This window comes from Phaethon aethereus, assembly GCF_964289735.1.
Source record: "Phaethon aethereus genome assembly, chromosome: 10".
NCBI lineage: Eukaryota > Metazoa > Chordata > Aves > Phaethontiformes > Phaethontidae > Phaethon > Phaethon aethereus.
This window is the reverse complement of record NC_138586.1, coordinates 23,420,793-23,446,562: the sequence shown is the minus strand read 5'-3', so window position 1 is coordinate 23,446,562 and position 25,770 is coordinate 23,420,793. Positions and strand designations below refer to the sequence as shown.

At 48.1% G+C, this 25,770-nt stretch overlaps 1 protein-coding gene across 1 annotated transcript in view; it reads left to right on the top strand.

Moving 5' to 3' along the window:
• Positions 1–25,770, top strand: part of EDA (ectodysplasin A) — a gene marked incomplete at both ends in the record, with an annotated part of 76,342 nt that overhangs the window by 27,181 nt on the left and 23,391 nt on the right. The window contains one exon of the mRNA XM_082004252.1: positions 20,066–20,168. Coding sequence (XP_081860378.1) covers positions 20,066–20,168 — 103 coding nt within the window. The remainder of the gene's footprint in view (positions 1–20,065; positions 20,169–25,770) is intronic.

Genomic DNA, 25,770 nt, shown 5'->3' with positions numbered 1-25,770 from the left:
GCTGAGCTGCCCAGGAAGCTTTGGATTTGGAGGGTAACTTGCAGCCGCAGGGAAATGCTCTGCAAACCTGAGGGTATTTGTTTAAAACCTGTTTAGTTGGGGCATTGCTGTAGAGGGTGTTCAACAGCAGGTTTTGGTTTGCAGAAACTACAGATAGCTAAAAATGAGGTCTGTCCCAAAGGTTCGTGGGATCAAAAGTTGGGTACTGATGCAGTGGTTTGGAGGTTTCAGGTCTTTGCCTGCTCCTGGGCAGTTTGGCAGCTGTAAAATGGCATTTCCTCCTGAAACTCCTCCTGTACCAGCATGAAAACCACCGGTGAGGACCTGTCTGTATAGAGGACGAGAAAAACCGAGCGTAACTGAACTAAAGGCAAGTAGAAGCCCACAGAAGTATGTTGGATCCTTTCCGATGAGCTGGTGGCCTCCGAGGCTTGGCAAGGAGGCCAGTCTCAGCCACTGTAGTGAAGGTTTCTGCTTTTTTTAATGGCCACCGTTTAGTTGGGGTGGGTTTGTTGGTTTGGTTTTTTTTTTTTTCTCTCTCCTTTGTCTCAGTGCTTCTTTTCATCCTTACAAAAACCTGGTGATGAAACGTGCTGCAGCCCGTCCTGCGGCCCGTCCCGCAGTGCTGCGAGGGGAGGAGGGTGCCTTTGCCTGCTGGGGGCTGGTGCGTGGGTGCCAGGGTGGGAGCTGCCTTTGAAGGCACATGAACTCTTTTTTATTTTGCACAAATCTCCTACATCCACGAGGCGTGAGATGGCAGCAACAAGGCGAACAATGGCCACGAGGAAAAAGGAGCAATCCGGGTTGCTTTTCTTGTACGCTAGCTGTACAGTTAACAGTGCTGGAAAAAAGTGAGTTTCTGTGGTCAAAATTCCCTTTATTGGCTCCGGGAGCTGGCAGAGGAGCCTGCCCGCCCTGCCTGCCCTCTGAGCTGTGCGTGGGGAGCAGTGGTGCCAGCCACGGACCCTGGTTAGCGTGCACCAATGCGTCGAGTAACGGTGGTGGAAATGATATTTTCCCGGGCAAGCCATGCACAAACCAGATTTATTTTTTTTAAGTTTCTGTCACTCTGCAGCAGGTAGTTCTCCTGATTGGTTTGTTCTCTCTCTTTAAGTATTTTTATTTTTAGATCAAGCTTGTGTTGCTCCTCCATCCAACAGTTGCTTCTTGCTATTTTCAAAATAAATCTTTAAAAGTTCAAGTATTGGTGCGTTATCTGTGTTAATCTGGAAAGATTGTCAGCTGATACAGAATTTCTTTCAAACCCTGCCAGAGTATTTGGTAACCTTTCTTCTTTTTTTTTTTTTTTCAAGGCTCTTTGCTTATGTAGGCGCTGTGTTTATGTGCTGTTCCTTCTCCAGATTATATTGTAAAGTCTCTTAGGCAACATATGACTTCAAGCTGGCGAAATGCATTTCGAACCCATGTGCATATTTTCCTTACGACTGTTTGAAATGATTCTTGAAATTGCATTGCTCCCTCGTCTCCACTGAAAAATGAGCGATAAGCCTGTAAACCTGCCAACGGGTGGCTGTTAGTTAAAAATGTTTAAGTGCAATATGTAATTCCTTCTCACCCCCAGAATTGCTGTGCTGGGTCCTGCAATCAGAGGCTCTGATAGCAAGGCAGTGCTGCGGAGGAACAGGCTCCTGTGCCCTAACCAAGGATGCCGATTCCTCAGCACTGTCCTGTGCTTATGTTCACATGAGCTTATTTTATTTCCTCCTAATACTAGTTTTTGGAATTTTTGGTTTTTATGTTCGTTATAATAAAATCATTCCTTGCCTCTCCATTTTGTATCTGTGTGCCCGAGTCACCCACTACACTTGAGATGAGCGTTGCCCCTCTACCACAAGAAAGACAAAGATGACCTCAAGCTATATCAAAGCTCATGTTTTGTGTCTTAAGTCTTTTTTTTTTTTTTTTTTTTTTTTTTTTGTTGATTTGCGAGGAGAAAGCCAGCCCTTCAGACTTTGGGTAATGGAGCTTCTGAGTGTTTGCTGTACAGAAAATAAGAATGAATTCTGCACAAGTTGTTTGACTCAGGATAAACTGGAAAGAAGGAGCATCTTGCTAGCTGTGACAGTGTCTGCTAACAGAGCACTTTTCTGGTTTTAGAGGGATTTGTCATGCCCAAACTACTGATAATGAAGCAGGAATAAAGCTTTTTCCCCTCTCATTTTGTTTGCTTTTGCTTTTTACTGTAATGGGCCACGTAGGGCCCTGTTCTGGGGTTTGCAGTTTACGTCTCTTAATCAGTTGTTAAGAAAAGGAAAGTTGTAAAATTCGTGAAGACACAGGATTTCATGCTTGGAGCTTGATAATTGTGTTTTGTTTTGCTTTTTAAAACTTAAAATTAGAGGGTTTTGGTAACGTGACAAGCTGGTGGTATGCATCAGAGGGCTTCAGTTTGAAATTTTTTTTTTTCCAATAGTTTTTTTAAGAGCAGATTCTATATTTACTGTCAGGCACTCTGGCTTTCTCTAGTCGCGGTGTTATTTAGAAACGACAAGGCGGGAGGGAAGCGGGGAGCAGAGCAGCTATTAAGGGTGTTACCCCCACATTTTTCGTAACCTTGTCTTACCTATGAGTGATAGTCCTCAAATCTGATTGCTTTTATGTTGGAGGGTTTCGCGGGTGGTGCAGGGTGTCCCCAAGCCCCCCATGGGATGGGTCCGTGGGAAGGGCGAGCAGGCACTGTTCGTCCGCAGCCCGGAGGCTGGGAGCTGCCTCCGCACAGGCGAGGTGATGTGACCGTGGACGTCTTCGCCACTGTGTTCCTGTGGGACATCGATCCCGTGCTCTTGACTTCTAGTGTTTGCGACCCGGGGTTTTGCTGGTAGGCTTTTCTTTTCCCGGGGTCGGAGGGTTCCTGAGCTGGTTACGGTGAGAGGAGTTGACTGCCCTGACCGCATCGATGGAAAGGCTCAGGTATGATGCGTCTCAAAACCTCCTTGCCGGTAAATAACTGCTCTTAAAAGGTACAGGCTGATGCTGGCGTCAAGAAGGGATGCTGGAAGGTGGGTGAACCTTTCAGTGCAGTGTAGCTGAGGCCCTGTGAGATACACTGGCAGCTGACTCGGAGATGCTAAACCGGAAAAAAAGCAGAAGCACAGCTTCCACCGTCGCCTGCTCACGTGTCCCCCTGCCCTAAGTTACTCGGTGCTCTGCATGCGGCGATTGCCTGCCTTTTCACTTGGAATGAAGCACTTTTGCAAGGATCTTGATGAAAACCTGGGCATCTCCTCGATCACCGGCTGTTTGTTATGCTGCTTTAAACTGTTGCTAACTTTTATCGGGTATTCTGCTCAATGCATGCGTAAGGGAATTACCTTGATAAATACACAGTACAAGTACTGCTCCTGGCTAGGACAATGGTAGCAGCTAATCCGCAGAAGCACGCGCAGCCCAACCTTTTGTTGCTTTCCATTTTGCGTAATTCTGCAGAGCAGGATACGTCAACGCGCCGGTGTCTGACAAAGAGCCACTTAAGGGGCGTGGGTGAGCTGATAAAGCAGGACCGAAGGGGTAGGTGTTGGGACATGCTGCTGGATATCGTGCCTGCACAGAAACAGCTGTTTTATAAATCCCTCCTCTCTTTTGTTAATGGAAAACTGACAGCATCCCAGAAGGCAAGTTCGGGAGGTGCAGGGTGGTTTGCACGTTCACTCCAAGTGTAATTGGTCTCTAGCGGAGTTAGTTGACTTTTTGGGGGGTTTACATTTTGTGCTTCTGGGGTACATATTTCATCCCTTTCAGATGCTCTTTCTCCTTTTCTCCTTTTTCCTCGACTCTGAAAGTTGAAAGAGGACATGGGTTTCTTCTCCTTTTGAATGTTGACCTCGCTGCATAAAGTTGTCTGACTTTCTGCTTTCCCTGCCGAGTGATATATGGGAGCATCTGGTAACGAGGCGGGGGCTGATCATTAGTTTTTCTGGATTCCCGTAACTAAGGTGACGCATGGGCTTCGGGATCTCTTCCCAGTGTGGCTGTGCCGGCCGCGCGTGCCCGCGCCGTGGTGCGTAGGGCTGTAGGCAGAGCTTCCCCTCGGAGCAAAGGACAGCAAAGCGGGAAGCGTGCCCTTTTGAGGGTCTCGCGTATTCCGGTATCACTCAGCGTGTCTGAACTAGTCCCATGTTTGCGTCCGTTACTTGAGTTCACCTCTGCTCTGAAGCAACACGGTCTCCTCCTGCCCTCCTGGGCACGTCTTGGGCACTTCGGTGGGCGCCGTGTGTCGTCGGTGTCGGTCGCGGCGTTAGCGTTAGGATGTTTTTAGGGTTGCCTTTTCGCTGAGCTCGAGGGGTTGCTGTGGGAAGGGAGGTGGTGGCGGAAGGCTCGAGCCCCCGTCGTACCCCTGTGTGCAGCCTCGCTGCCCTGCAAAGCCCCCCCCAAAGCTCCCGTTTAAAAACTTGACCTCACCCGCTCTTTGGCAGCAGTTAATGCAGAAGGGAGCGTTTCCTGGCGCGTTAAACCCCCCTCGGAACGCCTGGGTGGCTCTGTTCTTCCGGGGGACTCCTTCCGAGAGGTGGGATTCGAATCGGACGCGGGCTGAGCTGGGCAGCCGCTTGTGGCCGTCGCGGGCGTCAGGCAAGCGCAGTCAGCCGCGTTCGTGGCGAGAAACAGGGTTATGCTTGAAAAAGGTCAACCCCGCTCTGGCTAAATATTCACCTCGCCTGGTGCTGCTGCTTCCCATTCGACAGCTGGATTTCACGGCTCCCGGGGAGGAAGCTGGGAGCAAGGGACCTGGCAGCACCTTGGGCCTTGTCAATTATACAGCAGTTTTAATTTTTTTAAATTAAAAAATTCAGCCGCTGAGGTGTGGGTGAAGGTGCCGCCGGGGGAGCAGGAGCCACCCTCTCGAGGGGCACGAAGCCTGTGGGCTGCTGCTACCAAAATACCATCATCTAAATGATGGTGTAATTCCAACACGATCCGTTTTGTAAGGCTGTTTTATTGGTAGTTCCTATTCTTTGCTACTTTACGTGCATGGGGGTTTTCTTGGTTTTTTGTTTTTGGGGGTTTTTTTTGAGTAAGGACAATAAAATCTAGCAGAAGGGGCTGGTTCCTCGCGCTGGCCGCGTTCACTCTGCTTTCCGTCTCAACCTCGCGCTCCTCCGGTCTGCTAATAAAACCCCAAATTCCTCTCTCTGTGCGTGAAAAGCTAAAGCGGGCCAGAACGGAGTCCGAATGTCATCCGGACCAAGCATCCCCGTCTCCTGTTGCCTGTTGGGCATCAGGTCTCTGTGGTGATGGAAACACCAAAAGTGTTTCTCACCTTGGGACCTTAAGATCCTCGTGTCAGGTTTTCCAGCATCCTTCTCTCCACGTGGCATCCTCTGTCATCCCTTTTTTTTCTCACTGCAATATTACTAATTTCTACTCTCCTGGATGTTATTTGTGGGCTTTTTCAGGGTTAAGCAGGTAGTGCTTATACATTGAAATTTGACTGCGTAACGTGGTGTCTGGCTGCAGTGAAGTCGTTCCCTGCGGGCGTGGGGACGTATCCCATGTGGTGTTCTCCAGCGCGGATGATTGTTCAAAACATCCGTCTGCTTTATCTGCTGTTGTGTTTACAGTTGCCCTTTGTAGTTCCCAGCAGCATCTTGTCTGCTCTGCTTTTTGTTTAGTTAAGGTTATGGTAAAATATCCCTTTCCTTTGGAGGGGTGTGGGAGCCTTTCCCAGTTTGGCCCATCCCGGGTGTCAAGGGAATAAAACATCATGACACCAAGACCATCCCGAGGTGATGTAGCAAAATCTGGCCAGTGCAATAATTTTTGTTTGGGTATTAAATCAATGTGATGTCCCTATTTGTTTTTCTGTCTAGGATGATTTAGAAAGCCAGTTTCAGCTTTAGAAAAAATAAAAATAAAAAAATACAACAAACAAAACCAACCCAAACTGCAGAATCCAGTGAGGATATATTTGATACTTTTTCCTGGCAAAAGTTAAACAGTTTCCATCCTTCTTCGGTTTCAAGCCTTCAGAAGGTTTGTGGGTCCTTCTTTAGCACGTGTTGCTGCCCGCCCTCGTCCATGCTGGCAGTGCTGCGGTGCGGCACGGCGCACGCCCGCGGCCGCTCCGTGCCCGCGCGCGGCTGCACAGGCTTTGAACTTTTGCTCAGGTTTTCTGTCCCCAGCACAGGCAAGATGTGACCTGGAGTGGCATTTGGAGAAGTTGCAAAATTCTGTCTGTAAACAGTTGGGTTTTTTTCTTATACTGAGCCTCAAGCCATGTAGCTGTTCGTCTCACCCAGAAAAGCAGGAGAATACTCCCTGGCTGCAGGAGTGGGTTGTTTTCCCAATTTTCCTCCGCTTCGGCAGCGTTTCCCGTTAACACACCTCCGAAGTCTCGCTGCCAGCAGGACACTGGTTGATACAGGAGGTCTTGCCTCTTCTGTGTCTGGTACCCAGCAGTTTGCTGGGTAGCAAGAAGAGGATAACGATAAAATGAGTGATGGTAAGAAAAGAGAGAGTGGCAAGATTATCTTTTCCTGGGGAAGAGTCGGTGGAGTCCACTTCAGAGGAGCCAGTTCGCAGCACTATCTGTACATTTAGAATTGAATTTTGAGCTTTAAGTGATTGGGAGTAAGCTGGGAGTAGGTGGTATTTCAGAAAGACTGGAGAGCCAGCTTGCAAATCTTACAAGCCAGTTTAATCCTCGTTTTAGGAACTGGATGTGGACAGAACTGTTTATGAATTTTTTTTCCTGGCTCTTTCTGTTTTTTTTTAAACCTTTGGAAAGTCACTTTATCTTTCAGTGTCTTGGTTTGAAGATGAAGAGAGCAGTGGAGAAAGCAGCTACTGCAGTGGCAGAAGCGGCATCCACCAGCTTAGAATAATACTTAAATACTTGAATTCGTCTTGAAAAACTAGTAGGACTACGCCGGAGCGTTTTGTTTCTGCACCAGAAAGTAAGAACCTGTGAGCGAGCCACGAGCGTGCGCGTGCCCGGTGCCGCTCTCGCGCAAGAGCTAACAAAGCCTGACTTGCGGCAGCTGTGCAGCAGCTGGCCTGGCTCACTGGATGGAAACATCTGGATGGTCTGACGACGTACGGACCCTCACGGCGTGAGACGCTGTGCTGACTGCTGCTGTGTGCAGCATCTCGCTGTCGCTGCTCTCGCCTGTTTGAAAGACATGCTCTCTAGTTCATCACATCAAAGTCTGAAACAGAAAGGCTTGGCTTGCACAAAACTAACACCTCTCCTTTCTTGTCTGCTGCTGCTGCGCCTCTTGCTCGCAGCCGGAGACCGAGTGGTGTAGCTGAGGTTCGTTTGCTGGAAACGGAATGTAATTCCTTTGCTGAGCTTCCACATGCCCTTGCCGGTACCGTGCCAGCTGCAGCCCTGGCTCGCCGGGCGGCTGCTCAGGCCGTGGAGCCATTTGGGGCAGCTTTATTGCCATTACCAGCAGTCCTCTTGCTTCCGTGTAGGGAGTAAATAGCGAATGTTTTTCTGATTATGAACCCATCGGGTCCTTACACCAGCAAGCAGAGCCGGGCTTCTTGGCAGCCCTGAAGCTCAGCCGAGAATACGGCTGGGGGTGTGCGTGTTGCCGGTATTCGGGACCAACCGTGTGAGACGGCGTCTTATGGAAAATTCAAATTCCTGACTTCCTCCCAGCTCTTTTCCTGTAGTTTCCATTTCTGCAGCACATCCTGGTGTTCCTTATTCAGTTCAACCAGACACCATTAGCTCCTTCAAAGCGCTGTTTTCTGCTGTTCAGCTGCGCGTGAAATGGTTTATGGAGTCCCCGGGTAGACCCAGCAGCATTCACTCGGTCAGTCGCTGCGGCATCTTACCCGGCGAGCGCAGCCTCTGCCTCTGCAAAGCCACCGGAGTTGCTGAAGGGAAGGTGCTGAGCAGCAAAGGGACCGAAACACGGTTCCCAGCGGGTGGTTGCGTAGCCCTCTGGTTGTACTCTGAATTTTCCTGGCGTTCCTACGTGCCCCCTCTTGCTCCCTCAGCTGCCTAAATAACACTGAGCAGGTTGGGAGGGGCGGTGAGATGGTGCAGCCGGCAGCCGCGGTCGGGCTGCCCTAGGCTTTACTTCCTGAAGGAGCCATACGTGAAGTGCTGCAGTGGCTTTTCCTCCTCGTGCCGGTGGTCTTGGCGGATAGCGGGGCCGTGGGAGCGTGCTCCAGGTGCCTCCACTTCCAGAGGAGACGACTACTGCCGGCTGAGCTAACGCAGCCGGGGGAAGCCGAGCCAGGAGGGGACTGACCAGCAGCATCGTTTCAGGTTTTGGCAAGAAATACAGGTGCTTCCCAGGTGCCATGTGCCGAGCAGTACCTCGGTGCTCCCTGCTTTCTGTAGCCGGGGCTCAAGGGGCCCTTCTCTCCTTCCCCCGTTCCCGTGCTGCGTCCGGTTTGCTTCCGACGAGTCTGGGTTTGCACCGTGCCAGCGGGCGTGTTCCTTGCGGGATTCGGTGTTTTGCAATCCGGCGCGGAAGGAGCATCGCTGGCACGCCGTGGCACCGCGCCCCGGCTCTGCCTTGCGGTGACTTGTTTGCATCGCTGTGCCCTGAAACAAAATGAGCACTTTCAGAGCGTTTAATCCTGTTTGTATGAGATCATAGTCTCTTTTGACACTAATTGCGGTGGATCTGATTAATTAGGCAACAAAGCATAATTTAGTTGAACAGATTAATTTTATAGAATTGAACTGGCAGCTGCCGTCTCCCACTGCAGCGTCGTGCAGGTATGGGAATTGGCATTAAAACCTTCACCGTCTAAACAGATATCTTTATAAAAGCAATTCAAGTCTGAGGTTGTGAACTGTCTGATGTGCCGGCTGTGTGCCGGCTCGGCAGGTCCGGACACACCGCGGTGCCGCTGCCTAACCCCTGCGATTAGGGGTGCTCGGCTGCACAACAGGAATCGGCAGCTGAAAAGTGGGCAATGAGTTTATTCTGGGGTTTTGGGCTTTTTCGTTGAGGGCTTCAATATGGAAACAATTTTAAATGCAAACGATTTTAAATGCATGGGCACCAATTTGATTATTTCCCAGTTGCTGCAGTGGACTTTTTATCCTTATATTGGATGCATTATTTCATGGATGTTAGATTTACAGTGGACTTGTTTTTCTTTTAATGGTAATACTGTTTGATTTGGACTACTTGATTCCCTCCTCCTGTTTCCTTCCCTTCCGTTTTTCTCCTTCCAATAAAATGTCATAAAAATTAATCATAGCTGAAGGCCAATTTTAACATCCAGATTTAGAAAATGGGATTTTAAAACCCTTGTGCTGAAAGGAAAAATGCACTCTAACAGGAAGTGTTTGTTTTGTTATGGAGCAAGGAAAACCGTTTTTAAAACTTTATCTATCCGAACAGTTTATAGCAAAAAGATATCAAAATTAGGAAGGTTTTTGAAAATTAAAAAAAAGAAAAAGGGTAGGAGTGGATGTCTGATAGCAACGGCGGAATTAAGTTCATCCGTTCCAGTGTCTGACAGATGTTCTTCTGTAACTTTCTACTGTAGGGACCATCTCAGTGAGTGAATCCAAACCCACTCTTTGCTGCAACTAGTCCCATCTCCAGCGATGGGTTTGTGTACAACTTCGAAGGGTAGAAGGACAGGTGCCGGAGAACTGAAAAATGTCATAAATTTGGGTACTGCAGCTGTCTCAGGTGTTGGGACTTCAGTGCTCCTGTCTCATCAGAAACGTCTGAAAGTGGTGCAAGTTGAAGGCGTTGGGTAGAAGAGAAGCACGCTCAGTGGAGAGTGGCCCAACGGCATCTTCTGGGAATGGTCTCTCAGACTCGTTATGGTTCACGTTATATTGGTTGTGGAAGCCAGATGAGATCAGTGTTTCTGTCATGGCTAACAGAACATGCCAGGTATTCTTAAAAACGTTTTCAAACACGGCAAAAGGAAGCTTTCTCCTAAGGAGGAGACCCAAGGGTGAGTGAAGGCAAGAGAACCCAGTTCTTCATTTCGGAGGGCAACGGCGGTGCTCCAAGTAGAGAGCAGAGCCCTGAAGCTCTTTGCTGGAGCAGTGCCTGATTTTGGGAGTGTTCTTAAGAGGTATTATGGCTTCGAGGAGGATTGTGCTGTTGACCTCATGCTGTCCTACATGTACTGGAGACGATCCAGGTCATGAGAAAGCATGAGCAAAGGCACAGATGGAGAAACAGGCAAAAGGAGAAAATATGGCTGATATCGAGTCACTTAAGCTTACAGGGTTTCCCCCCAAAGCAAGCGTGCACAGTGCTTTTTAGAAGTGCACAAATGCTTTGATAATCTAAATGCTAAAATAAGAAAAGAATTGCTGTTGGTATGCAGGAGAAGAAACCGTGACCTCCATATGGAGGGGGACATAGCCCAGCTGGCTGAAAATGGGACTGAAAAAGGCTATGAAGGCTAATTAAAATGTGAAAAACTGAGAATTCATGCTAATAGACAGCAGATCTCTGTCTGGCGCTGGTTCACAGCTAAATTTGATTTCCTTGGGAGACGAAAGGAACTGATTTAAGTTCTCTACCTTGCACTGACATTGATACTTTTCAGCATTTTAACCAGTGTGTTCCCAGGGAAGTGCTCGGTTCCTGCAGATCCGCATGCCCGGGCGGGGAAGCCTGCAGCAGGAATCTCTTACTCTTGCTACCATTAAAAAATTTACTGCAGGTGTCTTCATATATGGTGTTAAACTCGGCTTTGACCTTGTTCTACCTCACATCTGGGTTGTGTTTTTAGCTTTCCTTTTCAGTGCCAACAGGTGTAATAAATTGGAAACCTCAGCCCTTGCTCTGTGCCGTGCATAGCGTACGCGCTGCTGAGGTCGTGCCTGCGGCGCCAGCGGCATCACGCCTGCGTCCCACCTCCTCACGGGAGGTACCAGCTCACCTCCAGACCAAGGTAGCTCCACAGAAGGGTGTCTTGAGGCAAGCGTTGGGGCAAACAACCTTGTAAACCAAATCATGGTCTTCTAGGCTTGAGATGATGCTGATTTGGTATCAAATTTAGCTGTTTCGCTGCTCCTACAAAGTCAGTTAAAGTTGTGACATAGGTGTAACCCAGGGATTTGGACTGTGTACCTGGTCCCATTTTACCCTAGAAACAAATTCTACGTGGAGGCGTACGACAGAAGCTGTGCTTCTCGGGGTTGTATGGCTTATTCTGCCTGTGCTGAGGGAGTGCCAGAACCCTTCCCAAGCTACACTCTCCCCTTCGCCCATGAAGAGCAAACCCATCTGTCTGCTTCCTCTGCCATGTTCTTACTTGTCAGGGTTTAAGTGCATTTGCTTCAGGTTCCCTGAGTTGATAGAAAATAAAAAGCAGGCAGTATGGTCAGCTGGATCAGGTTTGCCCTTCACTTACACTTGTAGATCCTATTCTTTTTTTTTTCAAAAGTGCAGAAGACACCACTGTTCATAGAGTTGTTCATTGAAGTCTGTTCTCCGATGGTTGACTTCTGTTGTCCATGTGCCGGGATGAAATCCTTGGGTAGTCATCCATGTGGGCAGTGAGGACCTGCACCCGTGGTCAGCGCTCCCTGCTTCCAGGTGGAAGTAGGGGCTCTTGCACGTGGACGTTGGCACCTCTCATTCCCTTGAGCCGCCGCCCAGATGTGGCCGCTAAGGGAAATCGTGAAAATAAACACCACGAGGAGTTACTCTCCAATGCGGCTCGATATCAATGTTGGCCCAGAACCGCTTTCATCTTGCCTTCAGCCTGCAGCTCTGACTTGAGCCTCAGGTTTTGTCTCCTCAGCAGTGTCTGTGGAACTTGTGCTTTAATTACTGTGGCAGAGGTTTTTCCATGGGTGAAACTCTCCCTCTAGGCTGAAGTCATGTACCAGCAGCTGAAAATATGAAAAAGCAGCCATAGCCTGGATAATAAACGTTGTATACCCCTGGGCCAAGCCAGTGTGGTCACCGAAGACTTGGACTCCCAAGCCAGCAGAAAGTCTTGTTGGCTGCTATGACCACCAAAACCAAGGGCTGGAAGAGCATACCTTGTGCCTTGCTGTCCAGTGGGCTGCGATTGCTGGGGCTCAACCTGGAGAATTTAAAGCACATTGCTGTGAAAACTTATTTTTGTGTGTGCGTGTGCTCTATGATTAACACAGAGATACACAGAAGGAGTAGAGCTGATGCTGACCTGATCCTTCACAAAGAACAGTTAGCAGTTGGAAAAGTAGAAATGAATCAGTGATGGAAATATAAATACTTGGTACCCTGCATATTGAAGTAGGCTGAATTTATGAGACGTGCACAAGCTGGCTTGATCAGCTGTCCAAAGCCTGTAGACCTGACATAGTTGGAGAAACCACCTTGAGACAGCATTTTACTGTTGGAAATACATGGTGAGGCACGTCATATTGGGAAGTAACATCTTATATCATGACCTGGACAGTTTCAATAGTAGTTTAATCTGTGTACAGCTTTAACTTGCCTTCCTGCCTGCATTGCTGGGATTCGCTACCTGTAGTGGATGTTAAGACAGTGACCTGCTCCTGATTTTGAGGGTCTTTTGGTAGGGGGGGAAAAAAATGTTTCTGTTTCAAAGATAGGCTTGTTTCTGGAAAATGCTGTGGCGTTTGGAGTGTTACGTTGATCTAGCCATTTTACTACTGAAGTTGAAATGAAATTTTAAAATTAATTAATTAATCTGTGTTCTGGTTTCCCTTTGTTGGCACAGGTTACTGATTTTGGCAGAAAAAGCTTGGGAGCTGTATCTGTGGGAGTTTGCAGTATGTGAAAAGATGACTGCCGTCGTAGATCTAGGATGGCTGCTTAAAGCTTTGTAACACGTGAAAAGGAGGAAGGGAGAGGAAAGTTTCTGGGAAGGGTTCGGTTCTGAAGGAGAGTTTTAAGAGTTGTGTTATATCCTCCAACGGCAATTAATTCACTGTGTTCGTCACCTGGTAATGAGGCTTGAACTGATAACTGGCAATCAGATTTAATGTTCTGTGCTGAAAAATACAGTGGCTTTCCTGGGTAATGAAGTTAAAATACCAATAAAAACTTAGGAAAATATGCTCCCTCCTCTTTTATTGTTCTCTAATGATTTTCTGTTACCGCAGTGCCTAGAAGACCCGGGAGCATGACTCACTGGCCTTCTGAAAACTGGGATTGCGCAGTCCTCTTTGGAAAGGCTTTTGAACCCAAGGACAGAAATGCTCGGCAGATCGAGAGCATCTCAAATCCGCTTCTTAAAAGCGGCGGTGGCATGTTAAGGGCCGTAGCTTTACTGAGATGGGCGTTCCTGCCCACTGGCAGTAGCTGGTGCAGTGCCACTGGTCCGTGGCATTACCTGGTCCACCTCCATCTATGAGACCTGGGTCTTTCCTGTTTTCTAATCGTCAAATACTTGTTTGGCTCGTTTGGTTGTCACTTGTTATGAAGCTTCTCGTGAGTATTGGGACGGAGGTGACTCTGCTGTTACAGCTCCTGCCTGAAGGTGTAGTCCAGTCCCTCCGTCCACCCAAACTTCCCACCTGGCTTTGGATAAGCTCCTCAGCATCGCTGGTGCTTTTATTCTCTAGATTACAGAATTGCTTTGCCCCATAGCTTGGAGTAGAAAAAGCTTTTAAAGATCACCGTTGGGTCTAAAAGCCTCAGGTCAGAATGAGGGGGAATTGTGGTGGGTTTCGTATCAACTCAGAGCAGATGGTTTGTGCCCCTGGGACCTCGGGCTTCAGGGTGAATAGCTGGCGAGAGTAGGTATGTGGCTGGCATTGGGAACGGAGCGGTGATGGAGCGATGAGCATGATGAAGCAATAGGGATGAGCAGAGTTACGGACAGTCTTGAAGGAGAAGACCATACTTGAGCTTTCACACAGCAAAAAAGCTGGCGGAGCTGTTTGCAGAGGACGGTGCGTAACCTACCTCAGACCCCTGGAAAGGATGCAGGCAGCTGAGCTGGGCTGAAAACACCTGATTTGGGGGAGGAAAATGGGTTATGAGAATTATGGCTTAGAGAAAGTATGATCTCCACTCTCTCCATATCTATCTCTGACCATGTTCTGGCTGATGGCATATATCACATTACAAGAGTTTTGCATTCAGGGCTATGGCTTGTCTTGCAGACGAGCCATTGTGTATAAATTCTTGTCATGTTGAAATGGGAATTGTTTACTCTTTTGCTTCTTGCATTTTTATGAGGAAAAAGTAATGATGACAAAAACAAGGCTTAAAACATGTTGAATTTTTTTTTTTTATTCAATAAAGCAAAGCTACTCCCCAAGTTCCTTTCTAGGCTGTTTGAAAATAAAAAATCTCTTTAATTTTTTTTGCACCACGTGTTACCAGAGGCGAATTTCTGATGGAGGACAATGGGGCTGATATTCAAGTAGCTGCTACTCTGAACCGCAACCTCCGACGGCTGAACTTCAGAGCGCCAGAAAAACGGCAGCGTTGCTTGCAAAGAATGCCTCTACAGAGCTTAGGCTTGTTATTAAGCTTCTCACACTAATAATCTCCAAAATTGCAAATGATGAGGGAATTTGACTTTAACAATACCGTTAAACAATAATGCAAGAGGATGATTTAATGCTTTTTTTCTCTGGTGCTTTAAGATATTGTGCTGTAGGAGAGCGTGGGATTTATTAATGAGGTCTAAAGCTGGCTGGTCTAGCTTTCTCATGATTAATTGGAAGCCAACTTTGTAATACAGCACATGGAGAAGACTTTGGGGTTTGTTAGTGACAAATATGCTCTGAAAGAATGCACTTTTCACTGAAAAGGGCTTGTGCACCTGAACGCTTGCACGCTTTTCCCAATTCTGCTGTTAATCAGTTAGAAGACACTAGTTCTTCCTACCAGCTTGGCTTTGCCTACGGAAAAAAAAATGCCTTTTGTGCATAATTGCATTGGTCGTGTTATATTTTTCCGCTTCTCTCATTTTCATTGACCACTGGAAATACATTTCCTTGGTGTGCGGTGGATCTTCATTCCTATAAAGTGTTTCTGAGGAATGTGCATTATTTCAGGCGTTTGCAGGGGGAGGCAATTAAATACGCAAACCGTAACAGTTATTTCGGCATCCCAGCACTCTTTTTCTTATTGCACGTGGTTTGCATAACCAGCCATAACTCCATGGTACATTTGAGTTTCATAGCTTGAAGAAAGCTTTCTATTTTATGGTACCTTAAAAAAAAAAAATAAAAAATATATATATACACATGTCTCTTTATTCTTACTTCTGTAGAGTGTGGAACGTCCATCCTTACAAACCAGATGAGTCTCTGCGTGACTGCAGGCTGCGTTATTTTGGAGGTTCCCACTGTGCTCCCTTGACAGCCCAGAGCAGCTTTGTTCTGTGTTTCCAGAGCGGGTTCTGCATGTAGCTGCAGAGAAAATCACTGCTTTTGTATGCATGCGTGCCTTTGTTTTTCTTAATTTTGCTGAGAGAAACCAAGGCAGAGTGGATTCGTTCTGGTGAGGCATGCCTCTACTATTGTTTCCCAGGTTATTTTGAGGTATGGTTTCCCCTGGGATTTTTCTTCTCCTGCCTTTTTGACCTTTTCGCATCCTATAGTGATTTTCTTGACTAAAAGTATGGAGTCCTAATGGGTTTACGTGGTGTTTCTAAAATTAAAGGTAATTTGAGGGCTTTAGGTTGGGGGAGGAGGGAAACGGAGATTGTTCCAAACGTTTCTGTCGCTGTTGCGTAACCGCAGAGAAAACGCGACTTCTTTTTTCGGGAGCAGGTATGTGCTTGCTGGGCTCCTCAAATAACTCTCGCTCTGCAAGCGCAGAGGCTGAGAGAATCAATCCTCTGTGACTCGGAGGAGGAGGAGTTTCAGCAAAACGATGGACCAGTGGGTCTGCTCCCCGTTTTCCTAAAAGGATGCGGCGGACACTTGTGCAAAATGTTTCCGGGTGTGTTTAAAACGCCGTGCGGCAGCGTTCAGCCCCGGGAGCGGCCGCAGCGGGTCGGCCAAGGCGCCTGCGCGCCGCGCCGCCTCGCTCCCCGCGCGGGGCGGGAGCCCGTCCTCTGCCACTCGGCGCGTTTTTCAGACGCGCCAAGCGTGGCTTTCAGCGACCTCCATGGCGTGATGCTGCGCTGGTGTCCAGCCAGCAGCGTTTTGCTGAAGGTTATTTCTCCTTTTGCGTCTGCTTGTGTGGCTGCGTTGTATTTTGCTAGACGGGTGGCGAACATCTGCTTGTTCCGCTCTGCGAATCCTCTCCCGTGTTGCCGCCACACCAAGTAGCAGGGAGTAGAGGAGGTTAATTTGAGGCACAACAACATGCACCCTTCCGCCCAGACCGAAAGCTGCAGCGAACAAGAGCTGCGGGTGAATATATTAATTACATCTCAGGGGGCGGTCAGTGGAAAAAGCATCGCTTGCTTTTCGCAAGCGTGACCATCTTTTGCCCTTCTTGCTGAGCTCCAGAACGCGATCCTGAGCGACTCCCTCCATCCAGGGGTGGACCTCTTGGAAGCCCTGCACGCTGGGCACCAGAGGTTAAGTGCCGTGACTTGCAGAATTCAAAGTGCTTTGGAAGTAGTCCCTAGGAGAAGCTCCACTCTACCTTTTTGCTCACACCAGTTCTGTCCGTTACCAGGCTGAGCGTGGAGTACTGGTGTGTTACTTCCTCAGGAAAGCTTGGTTTCATGGGCTGGTCTCAAAGCAACGTGTGCTCGTAGCTGGTGTGGTCATAGTTGCTGTCACAAGATACTTTTACTGTTTTTTTTCCTAAGTAAAAGGTGTGTTTCAGTCATTTACCCTCACTGTCATTTCTGCTTCTGACTTGGTCTTATTAGAAAGACAAAGTTGAATGGTTAGATTGCTTTTAGCCAATATTTAGTATTTTTCTGACTGAGCAGTCATAAGCATGATAGAAGAATAAAACCTGGTGAGAGCAGCACAGCAGAGCTGGGGTTGTTCAGCCCAGAGAAGGCTCTGGGGAGACCTTATTGCAGCCTTCCAGCTCTTAAAGGGGCTTATAAGAAAGATGGGGACAGACTTTTTACCAAGGCCTGTGGTGACAGGACACGGGGCAAGGGTCTTGAACTGAAAGAGGGTAGGTTTAGCCTGGACATAAGGAAGAAACTTTTCACAACGAAAGCGGTGAGATGCTGAAACAGGCTGCCCAGAGAAGCTGTGGATGCCCCATCATTGGAAGTGTTCAAGGTCAGGTTGGACGGGGCTCTGAGCAACCGTGGAAGATGTCCCTGCCGTGGCGGGGGGGGATGGATTAGATGGACTTTAAAGGTCCCTTCCAACCCAAACCGTTCTGTGATCCTGTGAAGGTTTGAGCAATCGTCTATTTAAAAAAAATTTTAAAATGCTCATCAGTGTTGAATGTGTGTTCTCCCAGATGAAAAATAAACAGCTTTGTACACCATGTCCATGATCTGAAGAGCCTCTTGCGAGGAGAAAGGTGCGGAAGACGCTGCAGGTGAAGTGGGTGGCACAAGCCGTCGGTGCCCGTGACGGTTGCAGTGGCGGCACGCAGTGCCACACCGCGGGACCTGCCCGGTGGCAGCGCTGCGGAGCTGGCTTCTGGAAACGTCCCTTGGCTCCGGAGGGATGCGGCGGAGCCGAGCTGCTGCTTGAGGGGCGCGGGAGGAGCCCGGCGATGGGGACAGGGCAGGGGGAGGCGGCCGGTCCCGATTCCAATGCTTTCCAGCATCGGTTTTGTGGAAGCCGCAACGGAGGGCTGGGACCATGCCGACGGCTCTTGCTGCATCCATGGTGGGAGGAGGAGGAAGGTCCCGCTGGGTGATGTGCTTTGGTAGCTGTAATTTGAGTTTGTGTTTTATTTGCCTTTTTTTTAATCTAAGGTTTCACATTACTATTAATGCTGACCAAAGCATGCTTAGAGCCCCGTTACGCGAGTTTTGTGAATAGAAAGGTTATTGTGATTAACTGTCCAGGAAAGTAAATCTGTTGTGTCAATCTCTTGTATTTCCTCTTCTGAGGCTAAACTTAAATGGTTTTGTTCAGATTGTGGAAAGCTTTCAAGTCTCTTAAGAAATTTTGATTGTTTCACTGAAAATGACAAAACCTGTCAATCGAAATGAGAAATCGGGGTGTTTCATCCTTTCCAAATCCTTATGATTTTCCAGGCAAAAGTCTTCTCTGAATTACTTCAAGCCTCCTAGTAGTTCTGTTTCTTGGGTGGGAGGGTGGCATGCGAGGCTCCATCAGTGTATTTATCACTAATCTCTGTGTCAGTGCCCAGATGGGGAGAAGGAGGTGGCACTGGGTGAGCTTAATGTTACGCTGCAGCTTTTCAACGTTGTGGATGTTGTGTTGAAATTGTATTTGTAGGGAAAGGAAACCTGGTTTTTTTGACAGAATTAGGGTTGTGCCATTAACAAAATCTTCTCAAGATGAAAAATGCCGGTTTTAGCCTCACGCTGGGAGCAGCTTGTGTGTCGCTTGGCCAAAATCAGCAGGGTTATTGGGGCGGGAAGCTGCACGTCTTAATGGGCTGGTTCCCCACCGCTTCGTTTTCAGGGCTTTTATTTAGTCCGGTTTTGTAAAGCTCCAATAAGAGAGCCAAGTAACAACAGAATTCAAAAGCAGCGCTGATGATTTCATTGACGTTTTAACCTGAATTATGATGCAGTTTGTTCCTTCCATTGGTTCGATGGTGTTTGGACTTGGTTTAAATAAGTGTTTTAAAAAAACCCCTTCACTCTTTCTGCTCATCCCTTGCCCTGCTTTGGTACGTAGGGGAAGGTCCTGGCCAGTGCCCACAGGAGAAGGATGCTCCTGCGCTCTGTGTCTGGGAATTTGGGAAACCCAAATTTTTTTTGGAGGGGGGAAAGTTTTTGGCTTCCGAAACTTTGTTCCTGGGACTGCGTTGGGGCTTGTTGGAGGAAAGCAAGATGCGAATGTAAAATCCAGCGGCTGCCCGTTAGGAAGCGGGAATGGGATGCTCTTAGGCTGGAAGAAGAGTGTGTGCGTGGGAAATACCTGGGGAATAGGCATTTGTGTGCGGAGCGGAGGGGTGGGAGAGGGGAGGCGAGACCCCCAGGGCACGTAAAAAGCAGAGACCTTTAGTGATTATTACTTTTGGTGGGTACTTTTATGGCCTGTAGCTGAAAAAGACACTCTTTTAACTAACAATTCAAAAATAGGAGTTTATTCTTCTCTGCTATCTCAAAGATGCTTTTGATGCCACAGGTTTTGTTCTCAGAACAATAACACTCTTGATAACCTTTGGTGCTGCTTTTTTGAAGCCTCTTTCTTCTTGTCTTAGGCTGTATTTGGCTTGTGTGTGTGTTTATGGCTTAAACAGCTGAGATCAGGTTTCTCCTGCGTAAAGAAAACCTTGTCCTGGTCAGAGCAGCCCTGGTTGTTGGCAGGTGCGGTACCATGCAGAACAAGGTGTTTGGCCCCTAATTAATCTTTTACGAAGTAGAAATAGCTGGGGAAAATGCCGCTGGTGATGAGCCGCCACGCCCTGGTGTAGCTGGGAGGACTGGTGAAGTTTCTAAACCGAAATTCCAGTTTCTGGGTAGGGATGTTGATTTAATAACTGTCAAAGAGTTTTTAATACAGAAACTGTTTTTTCATGAATAAGAGGTCGTTACAGAACATTTTTGCCTCTTGGCAAAAATCATGTTATAAAGACGTACTTGCTCTAGGTTTAAAGTGTTAATTTATGTGGTATACTGAGTTAGATTTAAAGGTCCCTGAAGACCTTTGAATCTCAGTAGCTAATGAGGCTTGCAGAAGAGAGTTTGGGAGAGGAAAAACTTACTGGCAGTGAGTAATACTGGTGAAAGAGCTCTGGGATTGAGCAAGTTTTGTGGAGAATAATTAGAAATGATCGCATCAACATTTGGGGTGTTTGATTATTTCCAGCTATAGGTCTCCCCTGCCGCCGCCTGCGTCCCTGTCCCTGCAGCCCCCCGTACCAAAACCCTTCAGGTTGAGTCTTTCCAAGTCTTAGACTGCTTCCAAGGGGACACAGCTCCTTGGAGTTCCCCTTGGGAAGACTGGGCGTCCATGAGCAGCCATCTGGCATCTCCCCTGGCTCTGCCCCCCAGCTCAGCAGAGCTATCCCTGATGGAAAGGATTTGGCGTTCAGGCTCCGATCTCTCTGCTTGGCTAAGCCATCCTTGCCAAAGATGCTTAAACTTGTCCTTCTTCTTCCAGCTGGCCTTGCTGAGCTTTCACCCTGAAGAAAAGCTGCACGTCGGAGAAGAAGGTAGACGCGTCCGTCGAAATAAAAGGAGTAAAGGCAGCGAAGGGCCAGATGGTGAGTCGCGCTTTGTTCCTCGCTGCTGCTCTTCTCGTCCTCGTGCAGACGAGCAGAAGACAGGCTTTTTTTTTTCTTTTCAGAACATGGTTATATACAGAACTCTGTATGTGGGGAAAAAAAATTGGCATCTGTGGTTTATAATAGTTTCTGTTTGATTTTGATTGCCTTCCAGACGATGAACTCCAGTAGTTCCGATTTCTGCAACTGTAGGTGTAGGGATTTTATGCAAATTACTGCTACTTAGTAGTCTTGTCCTTGGCTCCTCTTATTGAATAGTGAGGCTCGGTGCTTATTTAAGGCTATAATTTGTTCTTATATACCTGCATTTGTTGTTCTGTACACCTGTCCCTGCTTAAAGCCATCAAGTAGCTATTCTAACAGCTTGAACCTCTGCGTCACAAAACGGTAACTGCTCTTAACGGGGTTTCACAGTGCAGCGGAGGGTCTTAGGTGGGTTCAAAGCCCGTGTGAAGGGAAGCCAGTGTTGTACACAGCTTGTATTAAGAGAGCGTAGAGTTACCAAAAAAATGACAATTATATATCTGTGATTTGATAAATATAAAATGAGGATGTGTGATACAGACCCCGGCGGGGCCAGGCCTCCTCCCTGGCCCTGGCACTGGGTGATAGCCCAAGACCTCCCTGGTGTGGCCAGGCTGTCTGTCCTGGTGGTCCGCAGGGCAGCAGCTGCTGCTTCCCCTTGAGAGCATCGTCCTCCACGTGTCCTGCTCCGCTACGCTCAGATGCCGGAGCCCTTCTCTTGTGTCTGGTCCCTTTGTTTCAGACCTTTTGGTTGGTTTTGAACTTGGTGTCTGGCAACACACCTCCCCTATGTGGATGGTCCCACCGCTCGCTCCGTGATGGGATGGGCCATACCACGATCCGTAGTACATGTGCCTTATGCGAGTACAAAATATTACAACTCGCTACTGTCTGATAGGGGTTTTTCTTAAAGCATTTTAATCTTTAATCTGGGAAGTTCTGGGAGACGGAGGCCGTTCCCGATGGCTGCAAAAGGCGTTGAGCTGGTGCGGAGGATGTGGCAGTGGGAGCAGGAGCTGGGATGCGAGGGTCGGTTACAGCTTCGCAGGGCGAGGGATCGCAGTGGCTGCGTAGGGTCTGGGAGATAAGGCCAGAATTAGAGAAAGCCTTCTGCCTGAAAGACTGGGAAAGGCACAGCCTTGCAGCCCTCCGTGGTGCAGGAGGTACAGCAGCGGGGTCACGGCGGCGGACAGGGAGGCAGGCGACAAGGAGCATGTCTCTTAAGTGGCGGATGGCCTGCGGTCCCTCGGACGTGGTAGTGATTCTCCAGGAGCTGCGATCTGCGTGCCCAGCGGCTGGCTCTTCACGTGGCACGTGTCCTCTATGGCCCCTGGACGTCTGAAGGGTGCTTGAAAATGGAAAATGAACCCTGCCAAATTTATATGTCATGCTTGAGGTCATGTCATGTCACCTTTTTCTGTTCTTCTAAGAACAGCACTGAAATCCATAGGTGGAACGTAACTTGGGGCCAGTACTGCGACATCTTTATTGCACCAAAAACACTCTCTACAATTGTTGAGAACTTAAGTAATAAATACCAAAGTAATTAAAACTAACTTCACCTTTTGTCCCTTCCACCAGCTTGAATCCTGCCTGATTTCAGTATGACAAATTTTATTTCCAATGCTGCCTTCTCATGATTGTCCTACTACACCAAGACACGAAGACTGCCTCCCTCGAGCTCCAGGAAGAGCCCCCGTGCTTTCCTACAGCAGGAAAGCACAGGTCCATTTTTATACACGGAGAGGAGAAGGGGACTGGATGCCAGGGAAAGTAGGGAAAGAAATACTGGAGTAGTGGTCTGTGCGTGGCTTGATGCCTGCTAAGCCCAAGTCCTGGGTGCGTTATAAACCTCTTGGCTAGCGTTTGTTTTCCTCTCCAGCTCCCTGGCTCCATGAGTTTCCCATCTCCCCTTGGAGCCTTCGCAATTTCACAGTGGAAGAGTGTTTCCCTGTGGCTCTGCTCCAAGAAAGAGCTTCGTGAAACTCCCCGGATTCCTCCTTCCCGAAACGCTGACAAGTATGATGCATTTGGTACAGACTCCCTGAGTGATTCCAGCTAAATGTGGTCCATCATCTTCAGAGCCGGTGTCGCGCTCTGATGCTCAGATGGCTCAGGCAGGATCCAAGTCCTCGTGCACCGACTCCTTGAAATCTCTTCCAGTGTCTTCGCAAGTCGCTTGTATAAGTAGCAAGTTCCCACTGTACTCGAGCGGTGTAAAGGGAGGGCTGCGGGCAGATGTTCGGAGGAATTAGCCTAGTCCGTTAGGCTGCCTGAGCGCTGCCTTTCTGCTGCCAGATGTGCAGAGAACCGCAGCACGCCAAGAAATAGTTGATGAAAGTGGGCTAACGAGGGCTTTTCTCGTCATCCTTGTGCCCAGCTGAAAACACGTCGTAGTTTTATAACTTGCAGTCCTTTCCCAAATTTCTTTTACGTTCTCTGAATGCTTCAGAGTTGAGTCGCTCCAGAAACATAGCACGCTTCCACCGGTCGGATGTCTTTTTGTAAATTAGGGGGGTTGACCCCATAAGGTGATGGGGATGGGGGAAAATGGCCAGAGCGATGGGTCCTTTTCCTGGTGACATTAGCAAGGTGGGTTATGCTGGCAAGCAGTTACTTAGCGTTGGCCATCTCGGGTTTACTAGGTAGAGCAGTATTTAACAAGTGTAAGCTGTCAGGGTAGGGATTGACCTCGTAACAACCATAAAATCGGTAAATAACCAGAATAGCTTTCATGTGTAACTTGCGCTGTTTATTTTAGACCTACATGAAGGAATCTTACTTTTTTAGGGAAGGGCAATGAATCATTAAAACAAATAATAAAATCATGTTACGGTGTTGCTAACGCCATTTTCTTGGTGAATTTTGCAAAGGGAAAGTTGATCAAATCTTTGATCTCCAAAGAGCCTCCAGAAGATAAAAGTGGATGAACTATAAATTCCCAGAAGGAAGGAGATGTGCTTTCCACTTGAGGCCTCACTAATATTTGTCTGGAATTAATTTTATGAACTTTCAAGTCCTTTCACACATGCAGTGAAAGACCAAAGTGATCCAAGCGTGGAAGCCGTGGTTGGAGAGAGGCTGCTCAGTCCGCTGCCGTGGCTGTTTGAGTCCTGCTCATCTTGGTACCAACGACAGGATGGCTTTGATGATTTAGAAATGTCAATGATAACAGGGTCCCTTACCCCAAAAGTTTTTTCTTTAAGGAAGATCTGCTTTCAAGTCTTGCTGTGACAAAGGAGGTTTTGAGACAGGTCAGAGCTGGTCCCATGGGGCATGGGGAGGGTGGCAGCTGTGGCCATGCCCAGAGCACGGAGCCGCAGGGATGGCACGTGGAGGCTGTGGGCAGCGAAGCTGCTTGGGTGCAGCTTTGTTGCATGCTGAAAAACCCCAAGAAAAGTTATGTGCAACAGTGCAAAGCTATCAGTTGGATCCTGCCGCTTCCAAGCAAGACTCCAGCACTTCAAGACCTCCTCCTTTGAGGCTTCAGTCCTCCTACCCACTTGTCATGTTTTATGGTCATGTTTGCTTCGTGTTCATTTGTGTCCCTCCATGCACAGTGCTCTGGATCCAATTAAATGAGCCAAGGTCGTGTCCCGGGACGAGGTGCCTGCCTGGCCCCCCTCTCCACGTGCCGTCTGTCCGGCGTGGGTCACCCTGCCGTGGGCAGAGGGGTTAATGGGAGGCTGGTGCCTGTCCCAGTCCGGAGGATCACAGATTGTCTTTCAAGCCAGCTTCCTGCCCGTGCCACCAAACCCAATGTTCGCACAGCTTCAAAAATTGCCGCTAGTTTTTTCTGCTTCTCAAGGGCCAGGGCGGTCCCCTTTACAGCTCCATTTTACGATGTTCTTTCTACTCTGTGTTACCGACTCCACCTGTCACTTAATTTGCTTTCGTTCACTAAAACTTGACCCTCTCCAGCGTCTCTCTCTTATTTTTCTCTTTTTCCGCTCCTTCCTTTTTGCCTTGGTGTATTTATGCTGCTGTGGAACCGCTGTTGCTCCCAGATTAACAAATCATTCCGGAGCTGGTAATTAGCAACAGTTGTGCTAAAAGGAACCATCAAGAATGTTAAATTAGTCCACTTTTAAATAAACTGTGTATGAAATGTTAGATCTCTATTCCCAGAGCACCAGTAAAAATGCTGCTGGCTCTTTGCTAACAAAGCCAAAATATGGGAGTAGCATGGTTGTAACTACAGAGACAATTCCGTGCTCTTGAGGTTATAAATAATGACAGAGCATTTATAAAGCAGATGTCAATAGGACTCTTTAAAAAACATTGTTTTAAAAAAAAACCCCAAAAACAACTAGTTTCTTTTTCTCCTACTTTCATCTCTGTTCCCAGTTAGATCCCTGCCGTGCTGCTTTCCTGGTTTGTTTGGTTTTTGCTTTTTGGTTTGGGGTGGGTTTTTTTTTTTCCTTCCTAGATTTTTTCATATTGAGCTTGGTGAGAAACATAAGTGATTGTTATCCATTCTTTGATTTGGAGCATGGCAGCTGGGAAGAGGCTGAGCAGATGGCTGTCCTTAAGCTGACAACAATTTGGTTCCTACTACTTTGGCAGTCCTTACTGCCGAGGAAAGTCCTTGATGAGAACTCATGGGTTTCAGCGCTGCAAATGGCTTTTGTTGAAATGAAAATTAAATTCCGGGAGAGCAGAAGCTCATCGCGATCCCTGCTTCTACCTGGAGCTTTAGAAGTGATGTGCCAGCTACGTGGGGCCAGAGTTTCACCCTGTTAGTATTCGCTTGGTGGTTTTAGGATGGTTTAGCAGGTAGCTGATGCCAGAGCCTGGCCGGGGGTGCCTGGCTCCCTCCGTCCCCCCAGGCAGCCCTCGGTCCCCCACGTGCCGTGTCTTGGCCGTCCCAGTCCCCTCCTCCCGACCCGGCGGTGCTGACGATGCAATAGGGCTTTTTTTTTTTTTTTTTTTTAACATCCAGATCACAATAGCGACTTTTCCTGCCGGCTTCCTCTCCTTTGGAAAGGGCAGGTTCGTCCCTCTGCCTCCAGAACAATTGGTGCCTTTGTGTCCGCCCCGTGCAATTCCCCAAAGCCCAGGCATTCCCAGAAACGCAGATGTATGAAGGGCGATAGAGCCTTATTGTGCTCCGAAACCATGGTGATGAGCGCTCAGTAAATACAGAACATTTCCTGGACGCTGGAGCGCAGGAGACGGTCCCGAAAGAAAGGCTCACCGCAAAGTGCTCGCACTTACTGATTTTCCCCGGAATTTCTCTGGGATTTCCCTCAAAGTGGGAGAAGGGGGGAATTAAGGTGATGTTTGAATCTTCGTGGGCAATCTCCATCCCTTTCCTGTGACGTTGCTGTCAGTGCCGGTTATTACTACAGTAAAATTCAGACTACAGCTTGTTTACAGATGCTTGCCTACATGTTATAACTGTGCTTGTGATAATAAGGCAGATACCTGTATAAGCTCTACACCTCGGGCGCTTTTCAGCCATGAAGATACAGCGATAAATATCTAGGTAACGTTTCAGACCATTGCTCGTTTCTAACCAATGATTCTACTGAGGCAGATCCAGTGAAGCTCAACA